Source organism: Nothoprocta perdicaria, unplaced genomic scaffold (genome assembly GCF_003342845.1).
Source record: "Nothoprocta perdicaria isolate Ctin4 unplaced genomic scaffold, notPer1 scaffold_97, whole genome shotgun sequence".
In the NCBI taxonomy this organism is placed as follows: Eukaryota; Metazoa; Chordata; class Aves; order Tinamiformes; family Tinamidae; genus Nothoprocta; species Nothoprocta perdicaria.
In genome coordinates, this window is record NW_020456276.1 from 689746 (window position 1) to 705690 (window position 15945).

The 15945-nt window shown below is 42.0% G+C and overlaps 1 protein-coding gene across 2 annotated transcripts in view; it reads right to left on the bottom strand.

Annotated features, from left to right (window-relative positions):
• The window catches only part of LZTR1 (leucine zipper like transcription regulator 1), a 29212-nt gene that overhangs the window by 6843 nt on the left and 6424 nt on the right, over positions 1 to 15945 (bottom strand). The window contains exons 10-16 of one of the 2 annotated variants that reach the window (XM_026053214.1): positions 11438 to 11590; positions 6551 to 6661; positions 6038 to 6130; positions 5009 to 5104; positions 3782 to 3965; positions 1681 to 1850; positions 254 to 410 (exon numbers count right to left, since the gene is read on the bottom strand). In XM_026053214.1, coding sequence (XP_025908999.1) covers positions 254 to 410; positions 1681 to 1850; positions 3782 to 3965; positions 5009 to 5104; positions 6038 to 6130; positions 6551 to 6661; positions 11438 to 11590 — 964 coding nt within the window. The remainder of the gene's footprint in view (positions 1 to 253; positions 411 to 1680; positions 1851 to 3781; positions 3966 to 5008; positions 5105 to 6037; positions 6131 to 6550; positions 6662 to 11437; positions 11591 to 15945) is intronic. The other variant, XM_026053212.1, reaches the window with a different exon arrangement.

A 15945-nucleotide genomic window follows, 5' to 3' on the forward strand; every position in this document is an offset into this window, starting at 1 on the left:
CCTCTCCAAACACATTCAGGATGCCTGATTCTTATATATTCTTGATCCATATACTGCATGGAGAAGATGACCAAGTACAACACAACCCTACAGGTATTTTGATGGGAAYAATGTCCTAAATGAAGTTCCCTGCAGAAAGAACTGGAGTGCTCTTTCTTGGTTTGGGAAGCCAACTAAACACATCCTTAACAAAACATGGCACTAGCAGCTCAAAACCAGCACAACCAGTACCTTGATAGGATATAATAGTTACCAATGTCAAGCGGCTGATCGGAATGCATTCGAACGGGAGGTTGCTGTTTTCTCCGTACAATCTCCACTATGAGGGATGAGGAAAGATGTTCAAACTCCTTCATCATTATTACCTGGTTAAAGTGTGATTCTTTCACCACAAAATTCAGGCAATGTTCCTTAAAGAAAAAAAAAAAGTCACTTTGCTCATAGGAAGAAATATTACAGAACCATTTCAAAATCTAACCRATTTCTTTCCGGTGGCAATATCAGTTATCAGTCCAACCAGCCAATTCAATCTTCATTAGATGTTCAGAATCATCYGCTGCAATCTAAAAATACACTATTTGATACTGCAGAATATTCTACCACCTTTCAACAGACTTGCACCTTGCAGCGCTGCCACTATCCCCTATCCCCTATGTTGCAGGAACTGTCTCTCTTAAGGATGAGTTGTTCAGTTCTCAGTTATACTTTATGAAGGAAATTGGATTCTTTTCAGACAGCCACAGCCATCAGGAATGCATCTCTCTGCCTGATGTGCTGCCACCCAAAGGCATAAAGAGCAGAGCAGGCTTAATTGTCCCTTAGTTCTTTTATAAGCCCCAAATCCCAGAGGAGCAGCACTGTGCATAAGTGCAGAGTGACAACAGCTCRTGACACCTCACCATGAGGAGCAACGAGCACTCGAGAGAATTCCARTTCAAAATGATCCTGAGCAACTGGAGCGATGCAGTAAAGCCCTTGCCACCTAGTTGGTAGCTAAGGCAGSTGGAGGTATCTCATTTATCTGAAATCATTGTTAGAAGATCCATGGGTGCTAAAACGCTCCATTCCTGAGCTTGTGGGCAGCTGATGGCACCAGGGTCCTACGCACCAAAGGCTGTGCCAGCACTTACATAACTGCGGCCGACTCTGCTGCTGTCTTACTGGATTTTCTTTGCCCACATCCAATGCATAAAGAGTGCCCGAGGAAGTGCTGGAACCTACTGGTTTGTCTAGCCCTACTCCGGTGGTAACTGTCAGCTTTACTTCCACAGGCTCAAATAGGCATTGCATGGACACGGGTGCTCCAATAGGCACTGCATGAATCTTGCATTGACCCTTGGACTTAGGTGGAGGAGCTGCTTCTTTTCTGAAGTTTTAAGGAGAGCTGGCTCTAGTTGCCCTTAGTGGGAACCACAGCACRGCAGCACAAGCACGGTCTGAACCAAAGTCACAGCCTTTTGCATCCTACAGGGCAGTTAACCAAACAGAGCTAACACTTAGCGAAAACCCACATAATATTCACAAGTGCCTGGAGCACTATCCACACTAACATATACTCCAGCAACTACAATTACAGGGAAGAACCACACTTGCAAAAGCTGACAGCTTTATAAAACATTAATTATGCCAAGATTTCTTTTTTATTTCTTATCAGCTACTTTGTATGCAAAATGTGATTACCTTTAGCTGATCCAGTTGAAGCTTGTTAGCATTTTCACACACAATAAGCACATTCTGCAGATCTACAGAGGCCTCGATATACTGAAGGCAGAGCTGTTCCAGTCGAGAGAGCTTGAAGTTTAAGGCTAGCTTGTATACATCCATAATAAGTAACACATCCTGCACATGGCCTGAAAAAACAAGAGATAACGATGCCCTTCAGTATCTCTAGAGACTTCAAAGGAAAAACAAAGCAAAATAATTTTTAGTATCAACCTGAATGGGCAGAGAGTAGTAAAGKACCCTTATGAGAAAATATATATATATTGCTTCTTCAACTAAATCAAGAACTGGTACTGAAAAAAGGAGCAAGCAGTGTTTCAAAACTCAGTGATGAAAGCAGCCACCCCAGAACATATTTCAGTCTAAGATTTTGTGTCAATCTAGCACCCAAATTTGAAAACCTCTCAGAAGAATGTGAAGGCCCTAAACTCATTAACAAGCTCAACACAAGCAGCCTGATTTTACAATGTGCTGAAGTCCCAGGTGTTAAYGAAGTGCTAGCCATCAGCTCCCCGGTTTTGACAGGCCTTTAGGAGAAGAGACAGTGCTTGTGCATGCAACACATCTAACATGCAACACATCTAMGGCTGGGCTAGAAGAGAGGGCTGAAGGCAAAGAGGGGCAGTGGGGACCCAGGTTGGCTACTGCATGAGGGCTACTGGGACATGAAATCAAAGAAGCCACCGCAGCCTTTGCTTTTCTCCYGGGGGATCTCTGGCCATCTGCCGTAACTCCTTTTTTTGACAGAGCAAAGCTGCCTTGCCCGTCATGCGGCTTCCCTGGGTCTAATAAGGAAAATCTCATTTGCTAGGCATGCCCAACTCTATTAGTGCAGCCTCCGAAAGGAGGATTCCCCCGAGCTGCTGCCCTCCGGACTAAGAGCAGCAACCAGGAATAGGTACAGTCAGAGCCACTGGAGGATTGCAGCGGATTAACAGCACTGCAGAAAGGCAAGCACCAGGGAGAGGGTTTGAGGGGCTGGCGAGAAAGGTCTGGGCAAGCYGCTAACAAAGGGAGAAGTTCAATGTGCTAATCCCTTCTTTGGGCTGATTCTGCCCCGCAATGGATGTGCTGAGAATTAACCAAGGGGCTAAGAGTGGGATCTGGCAATGCTCGCAGCATCCAAGGAGATTCTCTTGTTCCCATTCCTGAGGCTTGCTCTGGGATGTGCCACTTTGCAGAAAAAGCCTGCAGATCGCTTCCTTGGGCAACTGCATGCAAATCAGTGTTTTCCAGAGAATTCTAGAAAGGAATGATCTTGGATTCAAACTGAAACAAAGCTTCCAGTGTTGGGGCAGATGTACCTCAGGTGAAAGCACTGGGCCAGGTGACTGCMGCCTGCCCAGTCCTCACCAAAGAGAGGCCCCCCAGTGCACCCCGTTCTCACTCCCACGGCCCAGCAGCCCTCATTGCTCAATCACAGCCAAGAGGCAGTTTCGCTGCGTCAGAGCTGAGCAGTCTCTGGCTATTGCCTCTCTCCTCTAAGTGTTTTAAATTCAGGGCTCTTCAGTGAATGCATYGAATGGATTTTTCCTTCTTGAGGCTTTCCTTTACATGGACTTTTTGAAGACAGGATGAATATTGCCCTGCTCTGCCTTTCTCTGCAGCAGCAGAGGAAGGAAATAAGCCAGCATAGGATGCGTGGTTCTTGCAAGCAGGCTGCTGTAATGCAGAGCTCATTTAAGGTAATGGATAATATCTGTGGGCAGATGAGTTTTCCTGCAGCTTCCACTGTGAACTGTAACCAAAGTTAGCATGCAAAACTTGCACCTCAGCAAGTTTAAGATTTACCTCCTATTTCTGTGTCCAAAATACATTTTTTTTTTACATTTTTTTCAGAAAGATGAAGAATCTAGTTTTCCATGATATCTGAAAAGAATCAAGGAACACTGGAGCACTGGACAGTATGCTTGGACAAAAATTTACAATACAGTTTTTTAATCTCAGGTAAGTAATTAGGTGTTAAGAGCTTATTTGCAAACGTTTAATCCTTTTCCATACCAAAGTAAACGTCTGTTCCCRAGTTGCTAACGTTTTGTTTTTAACTCGGCTGCCCTACCTTTGCGGGGGTATTTTATTTTATCCGTGTACAGAAACTGCATGAGCACCTCGAAGGGCTGAGCTTCGGCCTCGCGGATGGGCACTTCCAGGAGGGGCTGCAGGCGGCACAACTTGACATTGCCACCAATCCCATCTTTCTGACACACCGCCTGTCCCTCGTCTTCAATATCTTGCTTGGACTTCTAATGAGAGAGAAAAAACACTCAAATATGACCATGAGGTTGTGTCAATCCATACACATTATCATCAGGTCAGATCCTTCTCATTCCAGCACAACGTTTCAAAATACAATACAGAATGCACGTGCCTCAGMCATACTGTTCCCTCTCCTGTTGCAAAACCAGATCAAAATAAATGGGAATTCCTGGAAAAAMCCCAAAAATGACCTCGGAAAAAAAGGAACGACTAGCAGAGACCTTCCCATCAACTGCTTCACGCCACAGCGGAAAGCAAAGGAAGACACAGCAGCAAGTTCCACACAACTCTGCCTTGCAGAGCCAGAGCACAAAGTGCTCCGCAAAAGAATTTTGAGGCTTGCTGCTTCGAAGTTTCAGTCTGACAACCCTTTCCTTGCAGCCTTTTCCAGGGAAAATTGAGGGCTAGGGGATGGCAAAGCAATTAGCAAAAGCGCAACAAAGAAGCCACGTGTCTTAGCAGACCTGTTTGTGTCTTCTCCTCATGTATTCCTSGCTGCTACCATTTCCTCAAAAACAACAAAATGTTTGATGCTGAAAAGTTGTATGTAGTTGAAGCTGAGCATGTTCCACAGGCACCAGCAATACGGGAAAATTAGAAAATTCTAAGGTACAAGCCACTCTCAAAACCCTAACTCTGTCTTCTCTCTCATCTCGCAGACCATCCCAAATGGCCTCAGCCTTTGACYTCCCCACATTATGGGATAAGCCTCCCAGCCTAGGGGCAGGCTACAAGATTCAAGCAGACAGCTAAGACATCTCTCGTGAACCATGCTGCCAAATGCAGCAAACTGGATTAACGGTGGTTCCTCCACGTTATGCTCCTTGCCTGGGCTAACGTATATGCACTACCCTATGTTAACCCTAACTGTCCCCTGTACRGCACATGCCTGGCATCACCTGAGCAGCAGATGCTGATCTGCTCCTACACCTGTCTGAGCAAATGTTYGGTTTTCCCTAACAATTTTATTTCCAGATTTGGACAGAACAAGTATTACCTTGCCGCCAGGTTACTGCCCCGAAACACTTGCCTGTTTCAATCTCTCTCTTGCCTGTATGATTTTCTTTCTCAGCCACTTGCAGCGAGCAGTAACAATTGCAGCATGTCCTCGGACTCGTTCTTCCTTCTGTCGGAGGCAAAAGAAAAGCACACAACAAACTTGTATTTACGAATCACACGACAGAAAATGAGAGAAGTAGCAGAAACCCGGRCTGGATCCTCAGGTACAATTCGGTACTTYAAGTTAAAAACAAAAGCAAGCTTAYCYCTTCTCTGCACTTTCAGATAAGACTCCACACCTATTTTCCCCTAAAGACTCAGCAATGGCAAAAGTCACTTGAAAAGAGTCTTTGCTGTATATTTACTGACTAGAAGTTGTTGTGTAAGGGCAGTACCACGGATTCTACTCTTTAGYTTTATATTTGATTTACAGTTTGTCTTTCTTTCAAAGCCACTGTAGACTTGTTTATCTGTTATTGTGGCGTATCCTCTGATATCTGCAAAGTCTTCTATAACTACAGTCCTTTTTACAAAAAGCATTGTTAAGTTGAAATTGCTCAGGTTTATTCTAAGGAAAATGCTCTTTTTGAACTTTGATAATTGTTTTCATTATTGGAGAATGAATAACATTCTTTTCTATTGCTTTATCATTCCATTGTATTTCAATAATTCAAAATAGATCCTGAAATAGATCTGCAAAACACTGACCTGCTCTTCCCAGGAAAAGAGGCACAGAGGTCCTTATTATCATTTTCATACTGCAATTACATATAAAGTACTCTGATAAATTTGAGTTCTGTCTCAGTGACCCACAGACATTCTGGTTCAAAACTTCCAAAGTTTTTTTTGTTTATTTGTTTTCCTCTTCTGCAGTTTTATAAATTGACCTAGATTAGATAACATTTTCATCTAGGGGTTCTCATAATCTCATTCCAAGATTTCTGGCACAAATATGGGAYAACTTTGATTTTTCTCAACTAGCATTCTACATGATGCACACACCTGTGTCATATATTCAGCTGGTCCAACCAAAACACCTTTTTCACTAAAATAGACTCACCTCTCCCAAAACAAACTCCAAGTCACTGAATTGCCTGTTTTCCCACAGCCTTCCATAATCCTCATGTAGTGTGCACTTTGGGTAACAAGAAAACTAAAAGAAAAAACAAACAGCAAGACTTATTTCTATCCATTTCAACTGGCTGTCTCCAAAGCACTCTATAGTTACATCCTATTCCTAGATTTTCCCGTTAACTTGACCTCAGTGTAGTAGGGAAACCATAGAAAATAGGGACAAACCAAGTATGCAAGGATTTTCTTGCAGTGAGAGCAATAAAAAACAACATAAACAACTAAGACTTGTGTCTTATCACACAGATTAGGATTTTGTGGCCAGGAGCCTTATCTGGTCTCCAAACCCACACAATACAAACCCTTGCGTGGGGGAGGAGGATGCACTGTGATGCAAAACCCTGCAGATTTCCCCATTTTTGATTGTTCCAGGTCGTRGGGAGCAGCAGCAGGACTCGCCCAGACAGAACGCGGGCGCTCGAGCCTGTTTAGCCTTCATTACCTGGAACCTGTACATCTCGCCACTTCTGATGTTGTTGTCCACGGTCCCACCGAAGATGTACATGGCATCTGAGATGACGGCCGCAGCATGGAACAGTCTCCCACTGGGTAGCTAGAGGACAAAAGTAAATGTCAAAACAGCTGCAGGAATAAATTCCCCGTCTTTCTCCTCCCAGGAAGAAGGGCCTGTAACAGAGCAGCAGTAAGAAGGGGAAGCCAAGGCAGTCTGAAGTGACTCTACTGTTTGCATCCTAATATTGCTGTTTATTCTATTTTCTGATTGTTTCCTAATTGTATGCAGAACATGCTGCCCAGCCACATTTAAAAACAGCTCTTCATTGCATCTTCTGATCCGAATCTCCCATATGCACAGCTCTACAAATGGCACTTCAGCAACTGTACCATTTCCCCAGCACTGCGACTCGAAGCTAAGTTTTATGCAGGAAAATAAAACCATGGCACAAACGCAGTCTGTGAATGACAGCAGTAGAGAAACTCGGAGCTTACTCTGAGCATCACCTAGAACTAAATATATAAATTGCTCTTTATCTTGGCAGGATATTGAGCCCTGGACCTGCAAAAGGGTCCCCATGTCCTTTGCTACAACGCAGGGGAGTCGCTAACGCTCATCTGCAACGTCGGATTCTGCAAAGGGGCTCAGCGCTGCGAGGGTCGGCCCCTTGCAGGAAAGGCTCCTTTCTCCAAAATGCTGGAAAACTAAAGCTTGGGCTTCATGAAGCTTCAAGCTGCTTATAGGACTGCGGGATGGGACAACCTCTTCTTGTACAGTCCTCGACCTGGTATTCAACATTTTTTATAGGCGGAAGGAATCCCTGTAATTCAAAGGTGCAGAGGAACCTTCCTGCATACGATAGATCAGATTATTCTCACACGTTTTCCTGAATTTCACACAAGGTATTGGATCAAATGAGCACACCTCACAACGATCTAAAGCAAAATCTTCAAGTGATTTTACCTTTTTTTTTTTTTTTTCAGTTTGATTAGTCTTGTTTCTTTTCCCAGACAGCAAATCTTGCAAAAATCTTCGCCTATTAAATAAAAACCCTCTGGTAGAAGAAATCTTTCTTCTCATACATATTTATAGTCTCAACTCAAGCAAAATCAGACAAGAAAAAAATATTATGTTTATCTGGAGAGGCACATTTTCCATGAAACCATGCTGACTGGCATTTTTCATTCCCACAGAATTATCCCTTCTACCACAGCGTCTCACAATGGCCTCATTTAATTTGTTACTCACCCGAATATTTCTGACTTTTTTTCCCATCAAACTACAGCTTTCAAGGACACAGTCCCCCTGCGGTAACTAATGCCTGCGTTTTTGTTGATGGTGCTCTCAAAAGTACAGCCACAAATTTGGTCAACCTAAAAAGCATGTTTGTGCYTTTTTAGAAGGTCGTCTAGGTAAAACACCTTATTTCTTCAGCATATTTAACAGATCTTTCTTAGCAGCAAGTTTAAGTTTTCTGTGGTAAATATTCCGCTGAAGAGATTACTGAATAATATTGATTCAACAGGAAATTCCTGGGATGCCCCTAGTTGGTGCATCTCCAAAAGAGGATGATATTGGAAAACTGAATCCATTTTATATGGGCTATATTAGTTCTTGGGTGCAATCTCATTTTTTCAGCTTAATCAGATATATTGTAGAAGATAAAAAATACATCAGTTGATGCACTGATCAACTGGAGCTATAATCTCATCCCAAGATGTGAAGACTGCTTGTCAAGACCTGTTGCTGTAAAACTATATGGGCTGACATCAATTAYATTACGGTTTTTAAAACATACACTCAAATCAAAAAATAAAATAAAATATAAACCTTCTGTCCAGCTGTCTTTTCTGAAGATCTTCTTTGCCAAAGAGACACACCTGCATGGTGCGACATTCTCTCCACTCCATGCATGAGACCAACAAGGCCTGAACCTGTTGCTTGCTTCCTTCACAGCCAAACTGTATTTGCTACCATTTACATCTCTGCTCAGTATTGGGACACAAGGCACAGTTGCAGATTCAGACTCCGAAAAAGGAATGGAAAGAGTTAAAAAGGGTTATGCCAGACTGCCAGCCCAAAGGCAGAACCATCAAGCTTGACATATTGGTCATGTTCACTTCTGACAACAAGAGCTTTCCAAAGAGTCTCTTCAAACACTTCATAATCTTTAAAGTTACTTCTCATCCTCATACTCAATCCTCCTTGCTGCATTATCAGCTTCTTAATTCTTCTCCTATCTACTAGAAACAAAGAAAACAGGTTCTCCTCTCTGCAGTAACTGTACCTACTGAGCCCCCTTCTAGTCTTCCCTTCAGTAGGCCAAGATATCTCCAGCTTTTTCACCTTTTCATTGGGGTCACATTTGCTGACTGTCTGTACTGCTTTCCAACAGCTTCTCCAGATGGTCCACACATTGGTATTCCACCCATCTGCCAAACTAAAGGATTTTACTAGTTGCCATTTATTAGACCTGCCATAGAGAACAAGTCTGTCACTCCAATATATGGTAGCTGTCACCCTGCTCAAAACACTGTAAGCCAAATTTACAGTCACTAAGWGCTGCTTTCAGAGGAAGAAAGTCAATTTAGAGAAAAATGAGGAACCAAGCGCCCATCTTGCTAGATAAAATAGTCATTTCAGTTTCCTTCTTTTACATGAATAGTTGAATCAACTGTCCCACAATCTGCCTGCAACGTAAGAACGTGTTGATTATTTTATCTTGGGAAAGAAGCTCAAGAAAATTGTATTAATTTGCTAAAGTCATCAAGGAAGGCGAGGGTAGAATAAGAACATGCACGCAGTCTCCAGGGTATCTCAGGTGCTTGTTTTGGGCAAAGTTTATTAAGCTTATTCTAAGGCTTTCTGGCTTCCCTAAGTCCAGCTATTAGAACCACAAACCTGATATGCAGAAGTTCACATTCCTGCTTAAGGCCTGCAAAGTATTTACAGTATGAATCACTGTGTCTTTTCTTTTTTTTTTTTAAACATTTTTATTCTGATGTCCTCTCTTCCTCTTTTCTCCACRTATTTTACCATGTTAAATCACAATGTCCTGCTGAACACAAGACCACAGTGTCCCTTTGCAGTTCTGTGGAACACCATTCAGATGTGGCCATGTTCTAATCTGCTGAAACTCACCACCACCTTTCTGCTGCTTATTGTTCTACTTGAAGCTAAAATCCTCCCAATGTCATCCATGCTGGTCTGTACTCTGATCATTATCCATTAGTCCTCTGATTATTCATCAAAGCAGCTCCATGCTCTTGACATGGAGCTCAAGCCCTTCCCCTCACCTTCCCTGTCTGTCTTTCTGGTGGCTTGAGCTATCTCACCATGTTCCTAGTCCCAGCGAGGACTCAGCTCTGCAGCAGCACACAGGGATTCCTCCTTCCATGAGTATCTGTGTGGAGGCTGCTGAGATGGGCTCCTGGTCATGCTGTTCTCACAGCACAAGTGCAAGAGCCTTTCCAACAATGCTGTTCCCAGATGCTTCCTAGGACCCCCAGCTCTTCACTTCTCAGATTATGACAGCTCTTCCATAAAGTACCAGAGCATGAACCTTCCAGATAATAAAGCTAGAATTGCATTCAGTATTCTCACAGAAAGCCTAACACCTTGGAGACAGGCCTGTATTAGGCATGCTTGGGGATTAAGTAAGTATATCCTCTGATGAAGTCCACTTGGTGGGATCAACAGCTTATCTGATTCCGCACTGTGCCAACATAACTGGAGTCCCACAGGTGAGATAATCCGGGCAAAACCTGCTTTTGATTTGCAATGGCTGTAAGTTCAGTACGGGTTCCAATGGTCACCTCCACGTGTGAATCTGAAGGGTTCTCCTCCTCCTCTGCATTCAGAATGCACATGAGACTGCTAGAAATCACAGGCTGCCCAAGCTGCTCTGCCAGCTTGAAAATATTTCGGCTCCAGACTCTGTATTTATCTCTCCGAATCAACACAATCTCCTTACTTTACTATCAGTGCCTGACAAAACAAATTCTCAAGTCAAGCCTGACAGCTTTCATGATCCCGGCTGGCATCCCTCCCTGAGATCCATTGCCCTGTTTCATCTGTTCAAGTGTTTTGTCTATTTACGGTTAATGAGATTTGCAATTGGAGGCTCCCTTTGAGCTGAAACTTTTGCTTTCAAAAGCAGATCTCATCCGCCACCTTTGCTTCCCTTTCAGCTGTGCTCGCCACACTGCTGGCATGACCCTAATCATTATTTTCAAAAATTCCAAACACTTCATAAAGCAGCACACTCATTTTCTTGGTGATTTTTGCACTTAGAGCTCATTCTGTATCCTCTATAGACTGCACAAATTGAGTWTGTCTTATGGTGCTAATGTAGGTTCTGATTTGACTTTCGAAGTAACGTTTTGCTTCCCTCTGTGTTAAAGAGCCTTTAATCACTCATGTATTTAAGATGACRGCCATGAGCATGACCTCAGGGGCCAAAATCCCCACGCTTTAAAATAAACTTTGTACAAGTTGAAATCTGTACAAGTCCCTATGAAAACTCATGTAGTGCAATTTTGGCCTGGCTAGATACAAATTCAGCTTAAYTTGAAGTCTTTAACAAATTAAGTGGAAGCAACATAAAACTAGAATTAAATCAAACCAAAGGTTTCCACTCAGAGGTTTATACTAATTTTATACATAGAATTTAGATCTCATGTGCAGAATCAAGGCTTAAATCTTTCTTACGTTGCAGTTTAAAGCAGAGTGGCTCAAAGGAAAAAAAGATCCAAGGAAAGAAGAAAGGAGTAGAGGGAAGAAAGGATGCCCAAGACTGGAATCTACTTTCTCCTCCTGGAATACAATTTAATTTGCATTTTTTTTCTTTCCACTTCTGTGTGTTACTTTATTTACCTCCGAGTCTGTTGTGGGTGGTTGCTTAACTGCTGTTATGCCGAAATCTAAACCAAATACATCGCGAGATTTTTTTAAACCACGTTCTTCTGAGGGCAAGGAAGGAGCTTCTTCTGGGGCAGATACTCTCTCAGCCACTTCAGGATGGGACACCTGGTTACAAGATTTAAAAACAATAAYGTATAAAAGTACAGGTGGGAGGCAAGAGAGAGGGGGGACACTGACTGAGCAGGAGTCCCTCTGTGGCAGAAGATCCAAAGGTCATGCGCCAAACACTCAGGAGCAGCAAAGAAGTCTTGTTTGGAGCCCTTCCCTGTGGTTAAGAGGCTCAATAAATGAGATTTCTTATGCTTTTTTACAATGTCTGACATACACAGCTATTAAAATTCTAAGTATTAATTCCTTTTTGCCTGTTCTTGCCCTACAGAGGCTCTTTGTGATTTCAAGGAGTTTTCTTAGTGGTAGGGAAAATGGAGATTATCAGCAAAGACAGCAAAGAGGCACTATCAACCAAATACTCCCATTGTTTGGGACAGATTTCCCATTTGGTTTGATTCCAAAGCAACGCAGATCAACCGTCTTGGAGAGACAACCCCATGCCTTACATCAAAGCTGTCAGCCACATCTGGAAGACTGCAAAAATATAACTATCTTCTACAGACAACACCAGCCCTGGGTTACACATGATACCACTGCACGACGAGGGGCAAGTGGCCTGGCGCTAACCCACTGAGCTGCCCCTCCAGAGACCAGGCCCTTTTTGAGGGCCACCAAAAACATGGGTTGGACTACCACTGGTCCAAAGGCAACTCTCTCTCCGCCTTCCATCTGGCCATCTGTTCCAAGGAGGCACAAACATAATTATCTGATCTTCTGCTCATTTCCCTTCTAGACGTTCTTGGAGGATTTGGCTGCAAAAAGGCCAGGCTGTGACTTTATTAGTTATACTGTTACTGCAGGCCATGGTTATTTGTGCTCTTTCCAGTGTTTTTCTTGCATCTCCTGTTCACCTTTCCAAGTGTTTCTAACATATTTTCAGTCTCTTTCAGGGTGAAGTCCTCACACTAAGCAATATTAGGAGACAGCTAAAATTAAATCCACTCTAGCTAAGTATTTCATCGTTTGTCTTTCTCATTCTSTCAGCTTCTCATAAGACTTCTTAAACAATAAATTACTATCATGTAGGTTCTTAAAAAAAAAGCTCTGTCTGTGGTGCTGTGCCCTGTTCTKCTCTCCAGGACAAAAAGGCACTGGGAAATTCTGACTTGAGGAAAGGAAAAAATGTCTTAGAATAGGAYTAACAAAACCACTTTCACAGATACTCGGGGAGTACTAATTAGAGACCATTTCCATTCCCACCGCCTCCGCTGCTAGTGACTCCTCAAAACCTCTCATGAAACCCCCAGCACTGCCCTCCTGTTGGTGAGTCAGAACTGCTCTGGCTGCAGCACATCTGCTGAGCTCATCACAATGACACTGCCAACGTGGACTCATCACTGAACCTGGAAACAGTTTAAAACATAGGAAGTTCTCCATGAATCTCATCTCATATAAAGGAGTTTACTGAAAAGCTATTTTCATGCATTGTGGCAGAGAATAAAAAGTAGCTCATGATGAAAAAGCCTACAGAAAACATCAAATCCTGCTTAGTAGCAGAGAATCTACTAAGAAACTCTGATAAAGAGGTTATGATTCACTGGAACATTTTAAAACCTGCAAACCTTTATATACTTTTTATTTTAAACTTTACACTTGATATATCTAGGCTCAACATTCAGCCACAAGATCTTGCCTTATCTTTCACCAGTTGATTACAAAGCCTCTGCACCCCAGGTTGACTTTTCCAAACAGCAAGGAATTAATTTCCCAAACTTTCCCTTAAAAGACTGAGCTTCCCAACTGCTTCACTATGTCTTCCAGTCTTCAACCATCTCTAGATACATTCTCTGAATAACCTCCTTGATCTGTGGACATAAGACACTAAGATTTTACACTGGAAGATGTAGCTATGAGCTCATCGTCAAATATCCACAATGACTAAAGTTTTTATAAGTCATCATTTCCAAAGATACTGCAAGGAAAACTATTAAGTTTCATATTCCCTCCTTTTAGATTTATTGCTTCACATACATATCAAGATATGTATTGTTTGTCTGTGCCCGCCTTAACAAGAAATCCAAATCGTGCCTAGGGGTCTGTTCTTTTAATAAATCATGGGCAAATGCCAGGCAAGAAATCAATAGTGGGGAAAGCTGCGATTTTCTGTTTTCTTTCAAGGTCACTGACAGACTATTTAAATGGTGCAGCAATAAGGTCTGCTCCCTGAAGAACCTAAGCTGAATCATAAACTATTCCTCATTCAAGACTGTATTTCATTTCCTTCAGTTATCCACRTTTATATCTGATTCACTTGAGTTAAATTCATACTGCATTATTCCAGCTTCTTTTTGGTAAATGCTCTCCCCAAATATACTTCTTCCACTTATTCAGGTGGAGTAAGTTTTCTTTTCTCTGCAAAGATTCTGTAGAAGCATGTCATGAAAATCAAAATTTATATGGATGAAGAGTTGAGTAACAAGGCATGGTGAATAATGATTTTAAGTATATTTACTCCAACTAACCAGATTTTTATAAATCTTATCCTTTTCTTATAAATCTTATCCTTTATAAATCTTAATCTTATCCTTATAAATAGGATGTCACTGGCACAAAGATCCTAAATGTATATATTTTCTAACTACCTTCTGAAAAGGCTGCAAATCTGAATATCACTTATTCTTTATGATCACATTAAAAAAAAAAAAGCAGTTTTCTCTTTGGATTGTGAAATGCTAAACCTTATCTCTACTAGCAGAGGATGATACCCTGGGAATTAAACTCACAGCATTCACAGGTAATGAGATCTTGTAGGGGTCTCACTGCAGGAATTGAGTTTTGTTTTTATTTTCACATAACAACATGACTCTTTGGCCTGAAGATACTTTAATGGGTGTACCTGACCTCTTCATAAGGAAATCATAGGAGACCCATCCACAATAGGTTGATTAAATCCTTTTATTACTTCTCAGCTGTCCACAAACTATGTCACCATAACCCATCTGAAGAGGAATCCTGGAGCTGTGCCTCACAGGAAGCCCCAAAAGGTAACGAGCACTGTGACCATCTTATTTCTGCAGAGATAACGCAGCACCGTCTCACTGCACCGGCAGCAAGTGATGCTCGAGTGCTGCCTGTCCTCCCACAGCTACCCCTGGGCAAGACTTGCTCCAGCATCCTTCCTTCCTGGAACTAAGGAAACGCACCACGTCAACACACACGAGAGGTGAAGGTCACTTTTCTCTCTAAAGTCAACCTGTTTGCATGTTTGTTCTAATTACTGCTCTGTCAAGCAAAGCTGCAATACAGCATTTCTGAGGTATGTTCCTTAAGAAACAACTAACAGGAAATTCCCAGAACATACACCATACAATTAATCCATCCAAAGAAATCATCCATTCAAAATGCAAGACAGAGCGTCCTACTGCACATTAAAAGTGATCATCACCACTGCAGGTATAATCACAATACCTGAAGGGTTGAGATAACATGCACTCGATGTCTTCTACTTTGTTTTCTCTTAATGGGCATCATTTTGTTTATAGGTATGGATAAGAAAGACAATCTGTATGAGTTCAGAAAGTGTCTTGGAATAAGGCAATAGTAAAAATTCACTGACAATCTTGAGAGTTTTTACCAAAAGCCCCCAAGAACATCAGGAAAAGAATCCTGCAAAATGACCTACTCATCACTCCAAAATTCAAACTTCTTCAAAATGTCAGAAATCTCTCAGGCTTTGCAGTTCATTTGTCTTTCAAGAGACGTTAAAACCATGTGTTCCAGCACGGCTCCAAATCTCTCCCTGCCTTTTTGCAAAATTAAGTCTCTAGATGTCACAGCAYTGGGACAAATTTGGTAGTGCTTGGTATTGCTCCTGGTAGCGATAAGCATCGTATCATGAGCAATGAAAATTTGAGAAAGTCTCAAATATCGAACTGGAAAAGTAGCAGGCACAGAACTGCTCTTCCATTCCTGAAGATGAYTGTATCTTTAAAAAGGTCAGACTCGTGTTATATTCATTTCATGGGAAAATATATCAACTTGGTCAAATATAAAGTAGGCTTCTGTGAAATACTTTGGTCCCATGCGCTGCTGCTGTAAGAGCTGTGTGTAATGGTACTTTCCTAATCCTAATGCTGAATTAGATGCCTTTGCATACAAACTAAACTACAGTGCAGGAATCAAAGACACTTCAGTCAYGCAAATTATGGCAAAAATGAATAAATGTGCTGTTCCTCCTTATTCATGTAATATCTGTCTCTTTAAAGTATAACCTTAAGCTCTGCAGTTCTCTGGTCAGCAAACCAACTATTTCCTCTCTCTGCATCAGCTAATGCAAACTCTCTATCCCTAGTATTAAAACAGCTGAAATATTTTAACATGGCTTAAGGCAAAACCTACTAAAATCAACA